This window comes from Pleurodeles waltl, chromosome 7 (assembly GCF_031143425.1).
Source record: "Pleurodeles waltl isolate 20211129_DDA chromosome 7, aPleWal1.hap1.20221129, whole genome shotgun sequence".
NCBI classification, from domain to species: Eukaryota; Metazoa; Chordata; class Amphibia; order Caudata; family Salamandridae; genus Pleurodeles; species Pleurodeles waltl.
In genome coordinates this window covers 1,507,030-1,528,445 of record NC_090446.1, presented here as the reverse complement: position 1 = coordinate 1,528,445, position 21,416 = coordinate 1,507,030, and the positions used below count along the sequence as shown (strand labels likewise).

The 21,416-nt window shown below is 54.4% G+C and overlaps 1 protein-coding gene across 1 annotated transcript in view; it reads left to right on the top strand.

Moving 5' to 3' along the window:
* The window catches only part of EPHA1 (EPH receptor A1), a 161,720-nt gene that overhangs the window by 109,785 nt on the left and 30,519 nt on the right, over nt 1-21,416 (top strand). Inside the window, exon 11 of the mRNA XM_069242658.1 lies at nt 10,043-10,228. Coding sequence (XP_069098759.1) covers nt 10,043-10,228 — 186 coding nt within the window. The remainder of the gene's footprint in view (nt 1-10,042; nt 10,229-21,416) is intronic.

Here is a 21,416-nt window from a genome sequence, read left to right as displayed (position 1 = left end):
AGCACTTCCAGATTCAACCGTCCAGGTCCTCTACATTCAACCCTCCAGATCCAACCCTCCAGCCCTTCCAGATCCAACCCTCCAGCCCTTCCAGATCCAACCCTCCAGCCCCTCCAGATCCAACCCTCCAGCCCCTCCAGATCCAACCCTCCAGCCCCTCCAGATCCAACCCTCCAGCCCCTCCAGATCCAACCCTCCAGCCCCTCCAGATCCAACCCTCCAGGCCCCCCAGATCCAAGCCTCCAGGCCCCCCAGATCCAAGCCTCCAGGCCCCCCAGATCCAAGCCTCCAGGCCCCCCAGATCCAAGCCTCCAGCCCCTCCAGATCCAAGCCTCCAGCCCCTCCAGATCCAAGCCTCCAGCCCCTCCAGATCCAAGCCTCCAGCCCCTCCAGATCCAAGCCTCCAGCCCCTCCAGATCCAAGCCTCCAGCCCCTCCAGATCCAAGCCTCCAGGCCCTGCAGATCCAACCCTCCAGGCCCTGCAGATCCAACCCTCCCGCCCCTCCAGATTCAACACTCCAGCCCCTCCGGATTCAACCCTCCGGCCCCTCAAGTCTCACCCCTCCAGGCCTTCCAGATGCAACCCTCCAGCCCCTCAAGTCTCACCCCTCCAGGCCCTCCAGATGCAACCCTCCAGGCCCTCCAGATGCAACCCTCCAGCCCCTCCGGATTCAACCCTCCAGCCCCTCCGGATTCAACCCTCCAGCCCCTCCGGATTCAACCATCCAGGCCCTGCAGATGCAACCCTCCAGGCCCTCCAGATGCAACCCTCCAGCACTTCCAGATTCAACCGTCCAGGTCCTCTACATTCAACCCTCCAGATCCAACCCTCCAGCCCTTCCAGATCCAACCCTCCAGGCCCTTCGGATCCAACCCTCCAGGCCCTTCGGATCCAACCCTCCAGGCCCTTCGGATCCAACCCTCCAGGCCCTTCGGATCCAACCCTCCAGGCCCTTCGGATCCAACCCTCCAGCCCCCCCGGATCCAACCCTCCAGCCCCCCCGGATCCAACCCTCCCGCCCCTCCAGATTCAACACTCCAGCCCCTCCGGATTCAACCCTCCAGCCCCTCCGGATTCAACCCTCCGGCCCCTCAAGTCTCACCCCTCCAGGCCTTCCAGATGCAACCCTCCAGCCCCTCAAGTCTCACCCCTCCAGGCCCTCCAGATGCAACCCTCCAGGCCCTTCGGTTCCAACCCTCCAGGCCCTTCGGATCCAACCCTCCAGCCCCCCCGGATCCAACCCTCCAGCCCCCCCGGATCCAACCCTCCCGCCCCTCCAGATTCAACACTCCAGCCCCTCCGGATTCAACCCTCCGGCCCCTCCGGATTCAACCCTCCGGCCCCTCAAGTCTCACCCCTCCAGGCCTTCCAGATGCAACCCTCCAGCCCCTCAAGTCTCACCCCTCCAGGCCCTCCAGATGCAACCCTCCAGGCCCTTCGGATCCAACCCTCCAGGCCCTTCGGATCCAACCCTCCAGCCCCCCCGGATCCAACCCTCCAGCCCCCCCGGATCCAACCCTCCCGCCCCTCCAGATTCAACACTCCAGCCCCTCCGGATTCAACCCTCCAGCCCCTCCGGATTCAACCCTCCGGCCCTCCAGATCCAACCATCCAGGCCCTGCAGATGCAACCCTCCAGGCCCTCCAGATGCAACCCTCCAGCACTTCCAGATTCAACCGTCCAGGTCCTCTACATTCAACCCTCCAGATCCAACCCTCCAGCCCTTCCAGATCCAACCCTCCAGCCCTTCCAGATCCAACCCTCCAGCCCCTCCAGATCCAACCCTCCAGCCCCTCCAGATCCAAGCCTCCAGCCCCTCCAGATCCAAGCCTCCAGCCCCTCCAGATCCAAGCCTCCAGCCCCTCCAGATCCAAGCCTCCAGCCCCTCCAGATCCAAGCCTCCAGCCCCTCCAGATCCAAGCCTCCAGCCCCTCCAGATCCAAGCCTCCAGCCCCTCCAGATCCAAGCCTCCAGCCCCTCCAGATCCAAGCCTCCAGCCCCTCCAGATCCAAGCCTCCAGCCCCTCCAGATCCAAGCCTCCAGCCCCTCCAGATCCAAGCCTCCAGCCCCTCCAGATCCAAGCCTCCAGGCCCTGCAGATCCAAGCCTCCAGGCCCTGCAGATCCAACCCTCCAGGCCCTGCAGATCCAACCCTCCAGGCCCTGCAGATCCAACCCTCCAGGCCCTGCAGATCCAACCCTCCAGGCCCTGCAGATCCAACCCTCCAGGCCCTGCATGTCCAACCCTCCAGGCCCTGCAGATCCAACCCTCCAGGCCCTGCAGATCCAACCCTCCAGGCCCTGCAGATCCAACCCTCCAGGCCCTGCAGATCCAACCCTCCAGGCCCTGCAGATCCAACCCTCCAGGCCCTGCAGATCCAACCCTCCAGGCCCTGCAGATCCAACCCTCCAGGCCCTGCAGATCCAACCCTCCAGGCCCTGCAGATCCAACCCTCCAGGCCCTGCAGATCCAACCCTCCAGGCCCTGCAGATCCAACCCTCCAGGCCCTGCAGATCCAACCCTCCAGGCCCTGCAGATCCAACCCTCCAGGCCCTGCAGATCCAACCCTCCAGGCCCTGCAGATCCAACCCTCCAGGCCCTGCAGATCCAACCCTCCAGGCCCTGCAGATCCAACCCTCCAGGCCCTCCAGATTCACTCTTCCAGCCCCTCCTTATTCAAACCTTCAGATCCATCCCTCCAGCAGCTTTGCCGGGAACAGTCCTGGCAAAGGTTCCCCTGCTCAGCACAGGCACAGGCTTCCCAGCTACTACTTCCTGTTCAGCCACATGGTCCGCTCCGTCAGTAGAGTGACGGCGGCCTCTTGCACGGTCATTCCCCACGGGGGAGTATCATGCGTCCCCTGGAGTCCGCTGCGGCACAGGGGTCACAGGCGGAGGGTCACTGGAAGCAGCTAAGGTTGATGCAGGCAGTCATGGCTCTCTGCGGCAGTGAAACAGCCACAACATTCGTGGGCTCCCTTCCGCAGCTGCCCATCACCACACACCTCTCACTGGCAGTGCAGGGAATGTGCCATCACCACACACCTCTCACTGGCAGTGCAGGGAACGTGCCATCACCACACACCTCTCACTGGCAGTGCAGGGAACGTGCCATCAGCACACACCTCTCACTGGCAGTGCAGGGAACGTGCCATCAGCACACACCTCTCACTGGCAGTGCAGGGAACGTGCCATCACCACACACCTCTCACTGGCAGTGCAGGGAACGTGCCATCAGCACACACCTCTCACTGGCAGTGCAGGGAACGTGGCCGCCTCACCAAAGAGGTCTCCGCAATCATCATCCGAAGCTCCAGCCATCCAGGGCACTCGGAGCCTTCCTGCAGGACCTTCAGGTGAAGGATGTCCCGATGAGGATGGACAACATGACCACCATGTACTATCTCCAGGAGCAGAGCAGGCACAGCGGCTCCAGCGATCCACCATCAGATATACCTTCCTAGCGGGGAGAGTCCAACTCTCGGACCCCGGACCACACGCCTCCCCTCGAGGAGCGCACCAGGCGGGGGCAGAAGGTGCCCCATGAAAGCCCAAGCTGGGCGGACGAAGGGACCGCTCAAGGGCGAGAGGTTTATACTCAGGAGCACAGACAGCGACCCTTCGTGGAGGGCGTTGAGTTATATCCACTGAGGTCACCCCAGCAGGTGATGCCTCAGCGTGTCACGGGCTGTGGAAAGGACTGACCGCTAGAGCAGGCAACCCTGAGCCCTGTCCTGTGCAGAAGCCAATATGTAAATAAACTTCCTAGAGTTAAAACCAAGAGGGAGGGTTCAATACAACTACTGTCTGCGGGGGCCCTCTCTGCGCGTTGTAAGATGAAACGCAAACCTTCCCTACGAGGCCCAGTTTATGTTCATTCCCTCAGTAGGGTGAGGGCCAGGAAAAGACTGAGTTATACAGACTGAGCCGCGCCCTAAGCTGAGCGCTAAGAAGGTGCCACGTTGTGCCCGAGGCGCAGGTGTAGTCATTGAAGGCACAAAGGGGACACACATTGTACTGTTGTAGACACAACTCTGCCCCAGCAGTAGAGACACACATTGTCCTGTTAGAGACACAACTCTGCCCCAGCAGTAGAGACACACATTGTCCTGTTAGAGACACAACTCTGCCCCAGCAGTAGACACACCTCTGCCCCAGCAGTAGAGACACAAGTCCTGTGTTAGACACAACTCTGCCCCAGCAGTAGAGACACACGTCCTGTGTTAGACACACCTCTGCCCCAGCAGTAGAGACACACATTGTCCTGTTAGAGACACAACTCTGCCCCAGTAGTAGAGACACACAGACTGTGTTAGACACACCTCTGCCCCAGCAGTAGAAACACACAGACTGTGTTAGACACACCTCTGGCCCAGCAGTAGAGACACACCTCTGCCCCAGCAGTAGAGACACACAGACTGTGTTAGACACACCTCTGCCCCAGCAGTAGAGACACACAGACTGTGTTAGACACACCTCTGCCCCAGCAGTACAGACACACAGACTGTGTTAGACACACCTCTGCCCCAGCAGTAGAGACACACCTCTGCCCCAGCAGTAGAGACACACAGGCTGTGTTAAACACACCTCTGCCCCAGCAGTAGAGACACACAGACTGTTAGACACACCTCTGCCCCAGCAGTAGAGACACACAGACTGTGTTAGACACACCTCTGCCCCAGCAGTAGAGACACACAGGCTGTGTTAGACACACCTCTGCCCCAGCAGTAGAGACACACGTCCTGTGTTAGACACACCTCTGCCCCAGCAGTAGAGAAACACGTGCTGAGTTAGACACACCTCTGCCCCAGCAGTAGAGACACACCTCTGCCCCAGCAGTAGAGACACACAGACTGTGTTAGACACACCTCTGCCCCAGCAGTAGAGACACACAGGCTGTGTTAGACACACCTCTGCCCCAGCAGTAGAGACACACAGGCTGTGTTAGACACACCTCTGCCCCAGCAGTAGAGACACACGTCCTGTGTTAGACACACCTCTGCCCCAGCAGTAGAGAAACACGTGCTGAGTTAGACACACCTCTGCCCCAGCAGTAGAGACACACCTCTGCCCCAGCAGTAGAGACACACAGACTGTGTTAGACACACCTCTGCCCCAGCAGTAGAGACACACAGGCTGTGTTAGACACACCTCTGCCCCAGCAGTAGAGACACACAGGCTGTGTTAGACACACCTCTGCCCCAGCAGTAGAGACACACGTCCTGTGTTAGACACACCTCTGCCCCAGCAGTAGAGACACACGTCCTGTGTTAGACACACCTCTGCCCCAGCAGTAGAGACACACAGACTGTGTTAGACACACCTCTGCCCCAGCAGTAGAGACACACAGACTGTGTTAGACACACCTCTGCCCCAGCAGTAGAGACACACAGGATGTGTTAGGCACACCTCTGCCCCAGCAGTAGAGACACACCTCTGCCCCAGCAGTAGAGACACACGTGCTGTGTTAGACACACCTCTGCCCCAGCAGTAGAGACACACGTGCTGTGTTAGACACACCTCTGCCCCAGCAGTAGAGACACACCTCTGCCCCAGCAGTAGAGACACACAGGCTGTGTTAAACACACCTCTGCCCCAGCAGTAGAGACACACAGACTGTTAGACACACCTCTGCCCCAGCAGTAGAGACACACAGACTGTGTTAGACACACCTCTGCCCCAGCAGTAGAGAAACACGTGCTGAGTTGGACACACCTCTGCCCCAGCAGTAGAGACACACCTCTGCCCCAGCAGTAGAGACACACAGACTGTGTTAGACACACCTCTGCCCCAGCATTAGAGACACACAGACTGTGTTAGACACACCTCTGCCCCAGCATTAGAGACACACAGACTGTGTTAGACACACCTCTGCCCCCAGCAGTAGAGACACACAGACTGTGTTAGACACACCTCTTCCCCAGCAGTAGAGACACACAGACTGTGTTAGACACACCTCTGCCCCAGCAGTACAGACACACAGGCTGTGTTAGACACAACTGTGCCCCAGCAGTAGAGACACACAGACTGTGTTAGACACACCTCTGCGCCAGCAGTAGAGACACACACTGTGCTGTGTTAGACACACCTCTGCCCCAGCAGTAGAGACACACATTGTGCTGGGTTACACACAACTCTGCCCCAGCAGTAGACACATTGTGCTGTGTTAGACACACCTCTGCCCCAGCAGTAGAGACACACAGGATGTGTTAGGCACACCTCTGCCCCAGCAGTAGAGACACACGTGCTGTGTTAGACACACCTCTGCCCCAGCAGTAGAGACACACCTCTGCCCCAGCAGTAGAGACACACGTGCTGTGTTAGACACACCTCTGCCCCAGCAGTAGAGACACACCTCTGCCCCAGCAGTAGAGACACACAGACTGTGTTAGACACACCTCTGCCCCAGCAGTACAGACACACAGGCTGTGTTAGACACAACTGTGCCCCAGCAGTAGAGACACACAGACTGTGTTAGACACACCTCTGCGCCAGCAGTAGAGACACACACTGTGCTGTGTTAGACACACCTCTGCCCCAGCAGTAGAGACACACATTGTGCTGGGTTACACACAACTCTGCCCCAGCAGTAGACACATTGTGCTGTGTTAGACACACCTCTGCCCCAGCAGTAGAGACACACAGGATGTGTTAGGCACACCTCTGCCCCAGCAGTAGAGACACACGTGCTGTGTTAGACACACCTCTGCCCCAGCAGTAGAGACACACCTCTGCCCCAGCAGTAGAGACACACGTGCTGTGTTAGACACACCTCTGCCCCAGCAGTAGGGGGCGCAGTGATGCACAGCATGAGACCGGGAGAGCTCCAGCCCCATGAGGATTCTTCCAGGTGAGTAACTCATCCCTTCACCGAGTGATGCTCTCTTCTTCTCTCACTCGACCTCGACTCTCTGCTGTGCCTGTCTCTTCCCTCCTGTGCTTCCTGCAGTCCGTCTCTTACTCTCCAGAGTGACTGCCCTCTCCAGATGCAGCAGAGCTCGGCCCTCCCTCCCCGAGCCACTAACACCTCTCATGCTGCGAGCCCACAGCGACTCTCCCCTGTCTCTCCCACTTTACCCCGCTCCCTCTCTCTCCCACTCTCCCTCTCTCCCACTCTCCCTCTCTCCCGCTCTCTCTCTCACACTCTTTCTCCCACTCTCTCTCTTGCTCCCCCTCCCTCTCTCCCACTTTACCCCCGCTCCCTCTCTCCCTCTCTCGCCCTCTCTCTCCCTGTCTCCCCTCCTTCTCCCTCCTCCTCCTCTCGCCATCTCTCTCTCTCCCACTTTACCTCTATCTCTCTCTCCCACTTTGCCCCTCTCCTCCTCTCACCCTCTCTCTCTCCTCCTCTCTCCCTCTCTCCTCCTCCTCTCTCCTCCTCTCTCTCTCTTCCTCCTCCTCTCTCCCTCCCTCCTTCTCTCTCCTCCTCCTCTCCCCCTCTCCCTCCCTCCTCCTCTCCCTCTTCCTCGCTCTCTCCTCCTCTCTCCCTCTCTCTCTCCTCCTCTCCTCCTCCTCCTCTCTCCCTCCCTCCTTCTCTCTCCTCTCCCCCTCTCCCTCCCTCCTCCTCCCTCCTCTCCCTCCTCGTCTCCCCCTCTCTCCCCCTCCCTCCTCCTCCCGCCTCCTCTCCCCCTTTCTCCCCTCCCCCTTTCTCCCCCTCTCCCCCTCTCCTCCTCTCTCCCTCTCTCTCTCCTCCTCCTCTCCCTCCCTCCTTCTCTCTCCTCCTCCTCCTCTCCTCTCCCCCTCTCTCCCCCTCCCTCCTCCTCCCTCCTCCTCTCCCCCTTTCTCCCCCTCTCCTCCTCTCTCCCTCGCTCTCTCCTCCTCTCTCCCTCTCTCTCCTCCTCCTCCTCTCTCCCTCCCTCCTTCTCTCTCCTCCTCCTCCTCTCCCCCTCTCCCTCCCTCCCTCCTCCTCTCTCCCTCTCCCTCCTCCTCTCCCCCTCTCTCCTCCTCCCTCCTCCTCTCCCCCTTTGTCCCCCTCTCCTCCTCTCTCCCTCGCTCTCTCCCTCTCTCTCTCCTCCTCCTCTCTCCCTCCCTCCTTCTCTCTCCTCCTCCTCCTCTCCTCTCCCCCTCTCCCTCCCTCCCTCCTCCTCTCTCCCTCTCCCTCCTCCTCTCCCCCTCTCTCCCCCTACCTCCTCCTCCCTCCTCCTCTCCCCCTTTCTCCCCCTCTCCTCCTCTCTCCCTCGCTCTCTCTCCCTCTCCCTCCTCCTCTCTCCCCCTCTCCATCCCTCCTCCTCTCTCCCTCCCTTCTTCTCTCTCCTCCTTCTCTCTCCCTCCCTCCTTCTCTCTCCCCCTCTCCTCCTCTCCTCCTCTCCCTCCCTCCCTCCTCCTCTCCTCCTCTCCAACAACTGGACCCACATCAACACGGAAGAAACCAAATCCATCATGAACTCTATCCACTCCGGCGCCCCTTCGGACCCTTGCCCGCACTTCATCTTTAACAAAGCCGACGACATCATCGCCCCGCACCTCCAGACCGTCATCAACTCTTCTTTTTCTTCTGCTACCTTCCCCGAATGCTGGAAACACGCCGAAGTCAACGCCCTACTAAAGAAACCTACGGCTGACCCGAGCGACCTGAAAAACTTCCGCCCCATCTCTCTTCTGCCTTTCCCAGCCAAAGTAATAGAGAAGACCGTCAACAAACAGCTGACCACCTTCCTGGAAGACAACAACCTGCTCGACCCTTCACAAACCGGATTCCGAACCAACCACAGCACTGAAACCGCCCTCATCTATGTCACTGACGACATCAGAACCCTGATGGACAACGGTGAAACAGTCGCCCTCATTCTGCTCGACCTCTCGGCTGCCTTTGACACCGTCTGTCACCACACCCTAATCACCCGCCTCCGCTCCACCGGGATCCTAGGCCAGGCCCTGGACTGGATCGCCTCCTTCCTTGCAAACCGTTCACAAAGAGTTTACCTCCCTCCGTTTCGCTCAGAACCCACCGAGATCATCTGCGGCGTACCTCAAGGCTCATCACTCAGCCCGACACTCTTCAATGTCTACATGAGCCCCCTCGCCAACATCGTACGCAAGCACGACATCATCATCACCTCCTACGCCGACGACACCCAACTTATACTCTCCCTCACCAAGGACCCCGCCAGCGCCAAGACCAACCTACAAGAAAGTATGAAGGACGTCGCAGATTGGATGAGGCTCAGCCGCCTAAAGCTGAACTCTGAAAAAATGGAAGTCCTCATCCTCGGCAACACCCCGTCCGCTTGGGACGACTCCTGGTGGCCCACGGCCCTCGGCACCGCACCGACCCCCACAGACCACGCCCGCAACCTCGGCTTCATCTTGGACCCTCTTCTCACCATGACCAAGCAAGTCAACGCCGTGTCCTCCGCCTGCTTCCTCACCCTCCGCATGCTCCGTAAGATCTTCTGCTGGATCCCCGCCGACACCAGAAAAACCGTGACCCACGCCCTCGTCACGAGCCGCCTGGACTACGGCAACACCCTCTACGCCGGGACCACAGCCAAACTCCAAAATCGCCTGCAACGCATTCAAAACGCCTCGGCCCACCTCATCCTCGACATACCCTGCAACAGCCACATCTCCGCACACCTGAGACACCTGCATTGGCTCCCAGTCAGCAAAAGGATCACCTTCCGACTTCTCACCCACGCACACAAAGCCCTCCACGACAAGGGACCGGATTACCTCAACAGACGCCTTAGCTTCTACGTCCCCACCCGCCTCCTCCGCTCCTCTGGTCTCGCACTTGCTGCTGTCCCTCGCATCCGCCGCTCCACGGCGGGTGGGAGATCTTTCTCCTTCCTGGCGGCCAAGACCTGGAACTCCCTCCCCACCAGCCTCAGGACTACCCAGGACCACTCCGCTTTCCGGAGACTCCTAAAGACCTGGCTGTTCGAGCAGCGTTAACCCCCCCTTTTTTCCCCTAGCGCCTTGAGACCTGCACGGGTGAGTAGCGCGCTTTATAAATGTTAATGATTTGATTCCCTCCCTCCTCCTCTCTCCCTCTCCCTCGCTGTCTGTACTCCCAGTGACTCCTTGTGTCTCTCGTCCATGGCAGGTGAGTTCGGGGAGGTGTTTCGGGGCTCGCTGCGGTACCCCGGGAAGGAACGGGTGACTGTCGCCATCAAGACTCTGAAGACCACCTACTCGGACTCGCAGTGGTGGAACTTCCTGCGCGAGGCCACCATCATGGGGCAGTTCAAGCACCAGAACATCGTGCACCTGGAGGGGGTGGTAACCAAGCGTGAGTGTGGTCTGCTCGCCCGTGCACGTACCTCAGTGCTTGACACTCAGTCTCCTGCCTTCTGTCTCTTGTGACACACTCTCCTGCCCCTCACTCTCGTACCTCTCTCACGCCTCACTGTCGCGCCTCCGCGCCTTCTGTCTCTACCTCACTCTCATACCTCTCTCACGCCTCACTGTCACACCTCCGTGCCTTCTGTCTCTCATACCTCACTATCATACCTCTCTCATGCCTCACTGTCACGCCTCCGCGCCTTCTGTCTCTGCCTCACTCTCATACCTCTCTCACGCCTTACTGTCACACCTCTGCGCCTTCTGTCTCACTCTCATACCTCTCTCACGTCTCACTGTCGCGCCCCCGCGCCTTCTGCCTCTCACTCTCACCATCATACCTCTCTCATGCCTCACAGTCACGGACCACGCCTTCTGTCTCTCACTCTCATACCTCTCTCACGCCTCACTGTCACGCCTCCGCGCATTCTGTCTCTGCTGCCTCACTCTCATACCTCTCTCATGCCTCACTGTCGCGCCTCCGCGCCTTCTGTCTCTGCTGCCTCACTCTCATACCTCTCTCACGCCTCACTGTCGCGCCTCCGCGCCTTCTGTCTCTCATACCTCACTATCATACCTCTCTCACGCCTCACTGTCACGCCTCCGCGCCTTCTGTCGCTCACTCTCATACCTCTCTGACGCCTCACTGTCGCGCCTCCGTGCCTTCTGTCTCCTCCTCACTCTCATACCTATCTCACGCCTCACTGTCGCGCCTCCGCGCCTTCTGTCTCTCACTCTCATACCTCTCACGCCTCACTGTCACGGACCGCGCCTTCTGTCTCTGCTGCCTCACTGTCATACCGCTCACGCCTCACTGTCACGCCTCCGCGCCTTCTGTCTCCTCCTCACTCTCATACCTCTCTCATGCCTCACTGTCACACCTCCACGCCTTCTGTCTCTGCTGCCTCACTCTCATACCTCTCACACGCCTCACTGTCGTGCCTCCATGCCTTCTCTCTCACTCTCATACCTCACACGCCTCACTGTCGTGCCTCCACACCTTCTGTCTCACTCTCATACCCCTCTCACACCTCACTGTCACGCCTCTGCGCCTTCTGTCTCTCACTCTCATACCTCTCACGCCTCACTGTCACGCCTCCGTGCTGTCTCTCTCACTCTCATACCTCTCACGCCTCACTGTCATGCCCCCGCGCCTTCTGTCTCTCACTCTCATACCTCTCTCACGCCTCACTGTCAAACCACCGTGCCTTCTGTCTCTCATACCTCACTCTCATACCTCTCTCACGCCTCACTGTCAAACCTCCGTGCCTTCTGTCTCTCATACCTCACTCTCATACCTCTCTCACGCCTCACTGTCACACCTCCGTGCCTTCTTACTCTGTTGCAGGACTGTTCTTGTGTTGCAGGACTGTTCTTGTGTTGCAGGACTGTTCTTGTGTTGCAGGACTGTTCTTGTGTTTCAGGACTGTTCTTTGTGTGCTGTAGGACTGTTCTTTGTGTGCTGTAGGACTGTTCTTTGTGTGCTGTAGGACTGTTCTTTGTGTGGTGCTGTAGGACTGTTCTTTGTGTGCTGTAGGACTGTTCTTTGTGTGCTGTAGGACTGTTCTTTGTGTGCTGTAGGACTGTTCTTTGTGTGTTGCAGGACTGTTCTCTGTGTGCTGTAGGACTGTTCTCTGTGTGCTGTAGGACTGTTCTCTGTGTGCTGTAGGACTGTTCTCTGTGTGCTGTAGGACTGTTCTCTGTGTGCTGTAGGACTGTTCTCTGTGTGCTGTAGGACTGTTCTTTGTGTGTTGTAGGACTGTTCTCTGTGTGTTGTAGGACTGTTCTTTGTATGTTGTAGGACTGTTCTTTGTGTGTTGTAGGACTGTTCTTTGTGTGTTGTAGGACTGTTCTTTGTGTGTTGTAGGACTGTTCTTTGTGTGTTGTAGGACTGTTCTTTGTGTGTTGTAGGACTGTTCTTTGTGTGTGCCCCAGGACTGTTCTTTGTGTGCCCCAGGACTGTTCTTTGTGTGCCCCAGGACTGTTCTTTGTGTGCCTCAGGACTGTTCTTTGTGTGCCTCAGGACTGTTCTTTGTGTGCCTCAGGACTGTTCTTTGTGTGCCTCAGGACTGTTCTTTGTGTGCTGCATGACTGTTCTTTGTGTGCTGCATGACTGTTCTTTGTGTGCTGCAGGATTGTTCTTTGTGTGCTGCAGGACTGTTCTTTGTGTGCTGCAGGACTGTTCTTTGTGTGCTGCAGGACTGTTCTTTGTGTGTTGCAGGACTGTTCTTTGTGTGTTGCAGGACTGTTCTTTGTGTGTTGCAGGACTGTTCTTTGTGTGTTTCAGGACTGTTCTTTGTGTGCCGCAGGACTGTTCTCTGTGTGCCGCAGGACTGTTCTCTGTGTGCCGTAGGACTTTTCTTTGTGTGCCGTAGGACTTTTCTTTGTGTGTTGTAGGACTGTTCTTTGTGTGTTGTAGGACTGTTCTTTGTGTGTTGTAGGACTGTTCTTTGTGTGTTGTAGGACTGTTCTTTGTTTGTTGTAGGACTGTTCTTTGTATGTTGTAGGACTGTTCTTTGTATGTTGTAGGACTGTTCTTTGTGTGCCCCAGGACTGTTCTTTGTGTGCCGCAGGACTGTTCTTTGTGTGCTGCAGGACTGTTCTTTGTGTGCTGCAGGACTGTTCTTTGTGTGCTGCAGGATTGTTCTTTGTGTGCTGCAGGATTGTTCTTTGTGTGCTGCAGGATTGTTCTTTGTGTGCTGCAGGATTGTTCTTTGTGTGCTGCAGGATTGTTCTTTGTGTGTTGCAGGATTGTTCTTTGTGTGTTGCAGGACTGTTCTTTGTGTGCCTCAGGACTGTTCTTTGTATGCCTCAGGACTGTTCTTTGTGTGCCTCAGGACTGTTCTTTGTGTGCCTCAGGACTGTTCTTTGTGTGCTGCATGACTGTTCTTTGTGTGCTGCATGACTGTTCTTTGTGTGCTGCAGGATTGTTCTTTGTGTGCTGCAGGACTGTTCTTTGTGTGCTGCAGGACTGTTCTTTGTGTGCTGCAGGACTGTTCTTTGTGTGCTGCAGGACTGTTCTTTGTGTGTTGCAGGACTGTTCTTTGTGTGTTGCAGGACTGTTCTTTGTGTGTTGCAGGACTGTTCTTTGTGTGTTTCAGGACTGTTCTTTGTGTGCCGCAGGACTGTTCTCTGTGTGCCGCAGGACTGTTCTCTGTGTGCCGCAGGACTGTTCTCTGTGTGCCGTAGGACTTTTCTTTGTGTGCTGTAGGACTTTTCTTTGTGTGTTGTAGGACTGTTCTTTGTGTGTTGTAGGACTGTTCTTTGTGTGTTGTAGGACTGTTCTTTGTGTGTTGTAGGACTGTTCTTTGTATGTTGTAGGACTGTTCTTTGTATGTTGTAGGACTGTTCTTTGTGTGCCCCAGGACTGTTCTTTGTGTGCCCCAGGACTGTTCTTTGTGTGCTGCAGGACTGTTCTTTGTGTGCTGCAGGACTGTTCTTTGTGTGCTGCAGGATTGTTCTTTGTGTGCTGCAGGATTGTTCTTTGTGTGCTGCAGGATTGTTCTTTGTGTGCTGCAGGATTGTTCTTTGTGTGCTGCAGGATTGTTCTTTGTGTGTTGCAGGATTGTTCTTTGTGTGTTGCAGGATTGTTCTTTGTGTGTTGCAGGACTGTTCTTTGTGTGTTGTAGGACTGTTCTTTGTGTGTTGTAGGACTGTTCTTTGTGTGTTGTAGGACTGTTCTTTGTGTGTTGTAGGACTGTTCTTTGTGTGTTGTAGGACTGTTCTTTGTGTGCCGCAGGACTGTTCTTTGTGTGCCGCAGGACTGTTCTTTGTGTGCTGCAGGACTGTTGTCTGTGTGTTCTAGGACTGTGGTTTGTGTGTTCTAGGACTGTTCTTTGAGTGTTCCAGGATTGTAGGATTGTTCTTTGCGTGCTGCAGGACTGTTCTTTGCGTGCTGTAGGACTGTTCTTTGCGTGCTGTAGGACTGTTCTTTGCGTGCTGTAGGACTGTTCTTTGCGTGTTGTAGGACTGTTCTTTGCGTGTTGTAGGACTGTTCTTTGCGTGTTGTAGGACTGTTCTTTGCGTGTTGTAGGACTGTTCTTTGTGTGTTGTAGGACTGTTCTTTGTATGTTTCAGGACTGTTCTTTGTGTGCCGCAGGACTGTTCTTTGTGTGCCGCAGGACTGTTCTTTGTGTGCCGTAGGACTGTTCTTTGTGTGTTGCAGGACTGTTCTTTGTGTGCCGCAGGACTGTTCTTTGTGTGCCGCAGGACTGTTCTTTGTGTGCCGCAGGACTGTTCTTTGTGTATCGCAGGACTGTTCTTTGTGTGCCGCAGGACTGTTCTTTGTGTGCCGCAGGACTGTTCTTTGTGTGCCGCAGGACTGTTCTTTGTGTGCCGCAGGACTGTTCTTTGTGTGCCGCAGGACTGTTCTTTGTGTGCCGCAGGACTGTTCTTTGTGTGCTGCAGGACTGTTCTTTGTGTGCTGCAGGACTGTTGTCTGTGTGTTCTAGGACTGTGGTTTGTGTGTTCTAGGTCTGTTCTTTGAGTGTTCCAGGATTGTAGGATTGTTCTGTGTGTGCTGCAGGACTGTTCTTGTGTTGTGGGACTGTTCTTTGTGTGTTGCAGGACTGTTCTCTGTGTGCCGCAGGACTGTTCTCTGTGTGCCGCAGGACTGTTCTCTGTGTGCCGCAGGACTGTTCTCTGTGTGCCGCAGGACTGTTCTCTGTGTGCCGCAGGACTGTTCTCTGTGTGCCGCAGGACTGTTCTCTGTGTGCCGCAGGACTGTTCTCTGTGTGCCGCTGGACTGTTCTCTGTGTGCCGCAGGACTGTTCTTTGTGTGCCGCAGGACTGTTCTGTGTGTGCCGCAGGACTGTTCTGTGTGTGCCGCAGGACTGTTCTGTGTGTGCCGCAGGACTGTTCTGTGTGTGCCGCAGGATTGTTCTGTGTGTGCCGCAGGATTGTTCTGTGTGTGCCGCAGGACTGTTCTGTGTGTGCCGCTGGACTGTTCTTTGTGTGCCGCAGGACTGTTCTGTGTGTGCCGCAGGACTGTTCTGTGTGTGCCGCAGGACTGTTCTTTGTGTGCCGCAGGACTGTTCTTTGTGTGCCGCAGGACTGTTCTTTGTGTGTTGTAGGACTGTTCTTTGTGTGTTGTAGGACTGTTCTTTGTGTGTTGTAGGACTGTTCTTTGTGTGCCGCAGGACTGTTCTTTGTGTGCCGCAGGACTGTTCTTTGTGTGCCGCAGGACTGTTCTTTGTGTGCCGCAGGACTGTTCTTTGTGTGCCGCAGGACTGTTCTTTGTGTGCCGCAGGACTGTTCTTTGTGTGCCGCAGGACTGTTCTTTGTGTGCCGCAGGACTGTTCTTTGTGTGCCGCAGGACTGTTCTTTGTGTGCCGTAGGACTGTTCTTTGTGTGTTGTAGGACTGTTCTTTGTGTGTTGTAGGACTGTTCTTTGTGTGTTGTAGGACTGTTCTTTGTGTGTTTTAGGACTGTTCTTTGTGTGTTGTAGGACTGTTCTTTGTGTGTTGTAGGACTGTTCTTTTTGTGTTGTAGGACTGTTCTTTGTGTGTTTCAGGACTGTTCTTTGTGTGTTTCAGGACTGTTCTTTGTGTGCCGCAGGACTGTGGTTTGTGTGTTCTAGGACTGTGGTTTGTGTGTTCTGGGACTGTTCTTTGAGTGTTCCAGGATTGTAGGATTGTTCTGTGTGTGTTGCAGGACTGTTCTTTGTGTGCCGTAGGACTGTTCTTTGCGTGCCGTAGGACTGTTCTTTGCGTGCTGTAGGACTGTTCTTTGCGTGCTGTAGGACTGTTCTTTGCGTTCTGTAGGACTGTTCTTTGTGTGTTGCAGGATTGTTCTTTGTGTGTTGCAGGATTGTTCTTTGTGTGTTGCAGGATTGTTCTTTGTGTGTTGTAGGACTGTTCTTTGTGTGTTGTAGGACTGTTCTTTGTGTGTTGTAGGACTGTTCTTTGTGTGTTTCAGGACTGTTCTTTGTGTGCCGCAGGACTGTTCTTTGTGTGCCGCAGGACTGTTCTTTGTGTGCCGCAGGACTGTTCTTTGGTGCTGTAGGACTGTTCTTTGTGTGCCGCGGGACTGTTCTTTGTGTGCCGCGGGACTGTTCTTTGTGTGCCGCGGGACTGTTCTTTGCGTGCTGTGGGACTGTTCTTTGCGTGCTGTAGGACTGTTCTTTGCGTGCTGTAGGACTGTTCTTTGCGTGCTGCAGGATTGTTCTTTGCGTGTTGCAGGATTGTTCTTTGTGTGTTGCAGGATTGTTCTTTGCGTGTTGCAGGATTGACTGTTCTTTGCGTGTTGCAGGATTGTTCTTTGCGTGTTGCAGGATTATTCTTTGCGTGTTGCAGGATTGTTCTTTGTGTGTTGCAGGATTGTTCTTTGTGTGTTGTAGGACTGTTCTTTGTGTGTTGTAGGACTGTTCTTTGTGTGTTGTAGGACTGTTCTTTGTGTGTTGTAGGACTGTTCTTTGTGTGTTGTAGGACTGTTCTTTGTGTGTTTCAGGACTGTTCTTTGTGTGCCGCAGGACTGTTCTTTGTGTGCCGCAGGACTGTTCTTTGTGTGCTGCAGGACTGTTGTCTGTGTGTTCTAGGACTGTTCTTTGTGTGCCACAGGACTGTTCTTTGTGTGCCGCAGGACTGTTCTTTGTGTGCCGCAGGACTGTTCTGTGTTTGCCGCAGGACTGTTCTGTGTGTGCCGCAGGACTGTTCTGTGTGTGCCGCAGGACTGTTCTGTGTGTGCCGCAGGACTGTTCTGTGTGTGCCGCAGGACTGTTCTGTGTTTGCCGCAGGACTGTTCTGTGTGTGCCGCAGGACTGTTCTGTGTGTGCCGCAGGACTGTTCTGTGTGTGCCGTAGGACTGTTCTTTGCGTGTTGCAGGATTTTTTTTTGCGTGTTGCAGGATTGTTCTTTGTGTGTTGCAGGATTGTTCTTTGTGTGTTGCAGGATTGTTCTTTGTGTGTTGCAGGATTGTTCTTTGTGTGTTGTAGGACTGTTCTTTGTGTGTTGTAGGACTGTTCTTTGTGTGTTGTAGGACTGTTCTTTGTGTGTTGTAGGACTGTTCTTTGTGTGTTGTAGGACTGTTCTTTGTGTGTTGTAGGACTGTTCTTTGTGTGTTTCAGGACTGTTCTTTGTGTGCCGCAGGACTGTTCTTTGTGTGCCGCAGGACTGTTCTTTGTGTGCCGCAGGACTGTTGTCTGTGTGTTCTAGGACTGTGGTTTGTGTGTTCTAGGACTGTTCTTTGAGTGTTCCAGGATTGTAGGATTGTTCTTTGCGTGCTGCAGGACTGTTCTTTGCGTGCTGTAGGACTGTTCTTTGCGTGCTGTAGGACTGTTCTTTGCGTGCTGTAGGACTGTTCTTTGCGTGCTGTAGGACTGTTCTTTGCGTGCTGTAGGACTGTTCTTTGCGTGCTGTAGGACTGTTCTTTGTGTGTTGCAGGACTGTTCTTTGTGTGTTGCAGGACTGTTCTTTGTGTGTTGCAGGACTGTTCTTTGTGTGTTGTAGGACTGTTCTTTGTGTGCCGCAGGACTGTTCTTTGTGTGCCGCAGGACTGTTCTTTGTGTGCCGCAGGACTGTTCTTTGTGTGCCGCAGGACTGTTCTTTGTGTGTTGTAGGACTGTTCTTTGTGTGCCGCAGGACTGTTCTTTGTGTGTTGCAGGACTGTTCTTTGTGTGTTGCAGGACTGTTCTTTGTGTGTTGCAGGACTGTTCTTTGTGTGTTGTAGGACTGTTGTTTGTGTGCCGCAGGACTGTTCTTTGTGTGTTGTAGGACTGTTCTTTGTGTGCCGCGGGACTGTTCTTTGTGTGCCGCAGGACTGTTCTTTGTGTGCCGCAGGACTGTTCTTTGCGTGCCGTAGGACTGTTCTTTGCGTGCCGTAGGACTGTTCTTTGCGTGCTGCAGGACTGTTCTTTGCGTGCTGCAGGACTGTTCTTTGCGTGCTGCAGGACTGTTCTTTGCGTGCTGCAGGATTGTTCTTTGCGTGTTGCAGGATTGTTCTTTGCGTGTTGCAGGATTGTTCTTTGCGTGTTGTAGGACTGTTCTTTGTGTGCCGCGGGACTGTTCTTTGTGTGCCGCGGGACTGTTCTTTGCGTGTTGTAGGACTGTTCTTTGTGTGTTGTAGGACTGTTCTTTGCGTGCTGCAGGATTGTTCTTTGTGTGCTGCAGGATTGTTCTTTGTGTGCTGTAGGACTGTTCTTTGTGTGCTGTAGGACTGTTCTTTGTGTGCTGTAGGACTGTTCTTTGTGTGCCGCGGGACTGTTCTTTGTGTGCCGCGGGACTGTTCTTTGTGTGCCGCGGGACTGTTCTTTGTGTGCCGCGGGACTATTCTTTGTGTGCCGCGGGACTGTTCTTTGTGTGCCGTGGGACTGTTCTTTGTGTGCCGCTGGACTGTTCTTTGTGTGCAGCAGGACTGTTCTTTGTGTGCCGCAGGACTGTTCTTTGTGTGCCGCAGGACTGTTCTTTGTGTGCCGCAGGACTGTTCTTTGCGTGACGTAGGACTGTTCTTTGCGTGCCGCAGGATTGTTCTTTGCGTGCTGCAGGATTGTTCTTTGCGTGTTGCAGGATTGTTCTTTGCGTGTTGCAGGATTGTTCTTTGCGTGTTGTAGGACTGTTCTTTGCGTGTTGTAGGACTGTTCTTTGTGTGTTGTAGGACTGTTCTTTGTGTGTTTCAGGACTGTTCTTTGTGTGCCGCAGGACTGTGGTTTGTGTGTTCTAGGACTGTGGTTTGTGTGTTCTAGGACTGTTCTTTGAGTGTTCCAGGATCGTAGGATTGTTCTGTGTGTGTTGCAGGACTGTTCTTTGTGTGCCGTAGGACTGTTCTTTGTGTGCCGTAGGACTGTTCTTTGTGTGCCGTAGGACTGTTCTTTGTGTGCCGTAGGACTGTTCTTTGCGTGCCGTAGGACTGTTCTTTGCGTGCCGTAGGACTGTTCTTTGCGTGCCGTAGGATTGTTCTTTGTGTGTTGCAGGACTGTTCTTTGTGTGTTGTAGGACTGTTCTTTGTGTGTTGTAGGACTGTTCTTTGTGTGTTGTAGGACTGTTCTTTGTGTGCCGCAGGACTGTTCTTTGTGTGCTGCAGGACTGTTCTTTGTGTGCTGCAGGACTGTTCTTTGGTGCTGTAGGACTGTTCTTTGTGTACCGCGGGACTGTTCTTTGTGTGCCGCGGGACTGTTCTTTGTGTGCCGCGGGACTGTTCTTTGTGTGCCGCGGGACTGTTCTTTGTGTGCCGCGGGACTGTTCTTGTGTTGTGGGACTGTTCTTTGTGTGTTGCAGGACTGTTCTTTGTGTGCCGCAGGACTGTTCTCTGTGTGCCGCTGGACTGTTCTTTGTGTGCCGCTGGACTGTTCTTTGTGTGCCGCAGGACTGTTCTGTGTGTGCCGCAGGACTGTTCTGTGTGTGCCGCAGGACTGTTCTGTGTGTGCCGCAGGACTGTTCTGTGTGTGCCGCAGGACTGTTCTGTGTGTGCCGCAGGACTGTTCTGTGTGTGCCGCAGGACTGTTCTTTGTGTGCCGCAGGACTGTTCTTTGTGTGCCGCAGGACTGTTCTTTGTGTGTTGCAGGACTGTTCTTTGTGTGTTGTAGGACTGTTCTTTGTGTGTTGTAGGACTGTTCTTTGTGTGCCGCAGGACTGTTCTTTGTGTGCCGCAGGACTGTTCTTTGTGTGCCGCAGGACTGTTCTTTGTGTGCCGCAGGACTGTTCTTTGTGTGTTGTAGGACTGTTCTTTGTGTGTTGCAGGACTGTTGTTTGTGTGCCGCAGGACTGTTGTTTGTGTGTTCTAGGACTGTGGTTTGTGTGTTCTAGGACTGTTCTTTGAGTGTTCCAGGATTGTAGGATTGTTCTGTGTGTGTTGCAGGACTGTTCTTTGTGTGCCGTAGGACTGTTCTTTGCGTGCCGTAGGACTGTTCTTTGCGTGCCGCAGGACTGTTCTTTGTGTGTTGCAGGATTGTTCTTTGTGTGTTGCAGGATTGTTCTTTGTGTGTTGCAGGATTGTTCTTTGTGTGTTGCAGGACTGTTCTTTGTGTGTTGTAGGACTGTTCTTTGTGTGTTGTAGGACTGTTCTTTGTGTGTTGTAGGACTGTTCTTTGTGTGTTGTAGGACTGTTCTTTGTGTGTTGTAGGACTGTTCTTTGTGTGCCGCAGGACTGTTCTTTGTGTGCCGCAGGACTGTTCTTTGTGTGCCGCAGGACTGTTCTTTGTGTGCCGCAGGACTGTTCTTTGTGTGCCGCAGGACTGTTCTTTGTGTGCCGCAGGACTGTTCTTTGTGTGCCGCAGGACTGTTCTTTGTGTGTTGCAGGACTGTCCTTTGTGTGTTGCAGGACTGTTCTTTGTGTGTTGCAGGACTGTTCTTTGTGTGTTGCAGGACTGTTCTTTGTGTGTTGCAGGACTGTTCTTTGTGTGCCGCAGGACTGTTCTTTGTGTGCCGCAGGACTGTTCTTTGTGTGCCGCAGGACTGTTCTTTGTGTGCCGCAGGACTGTTGTCTGTGTGTTCTAGGACTTTTCTTTGAGTGTTCCAGGATTGTAGGATTGTTCTGTGTGTGCTGCAGGACTGTTCTTGTGTTGTGGGACTGTTCTTTGTGTGTTGCAGGACTGTTCTTTGTGTGCCGCAGGACTGTTCTTTGTGTGTTGCAGGACTGTTCTTTGTGTGTTGCAGGATTGTTCTTTGTGTGTTGTAGGACTGTTCTTTGTGTGTTGTAGGACTGTTCTTTGTGTGTTGTAGGACTGTTCTTTGTGTGTTTCAGGACTGTTCTTTGTGTGTTTCAGGACTGTTCTTTGTGTGCCGCAGGACTGTTCTTTGTGTGCCGCAGGACTGTTCTTTGTGTGCCGCAGGGCTTCTTTCTGTGTTTCAGGACATCTGTTCATGTGTTCTAAGATTTGTATCTGTGTGTTGTAGACTTCCTCCTGTGCTCAGGACTTCTCTTGGCGTGTTTTAGGATTTCCATTTGACTGTTGTAGGACATTTCTTGCCATGGTTCAGAACTTCTCTCTGTGTTTCAGGACGTCTCGTAGCATGGTCCAGTACTTGTGTTACAGGGCTTCTCTTGTCATGGTCCAGGACTTCTCTTTGTGTTTCAGGACTTCTCTTGGCATGGCCAGGGCTGCTTTTGTCATGGTCCAGGACTTCTCTTGGCATGGTTCAGAAATTCTTTGTGTGTTTCAGGACATCTCCTAGCATGGTCCAGGACTTGTGCTACAGGGCTTCTCT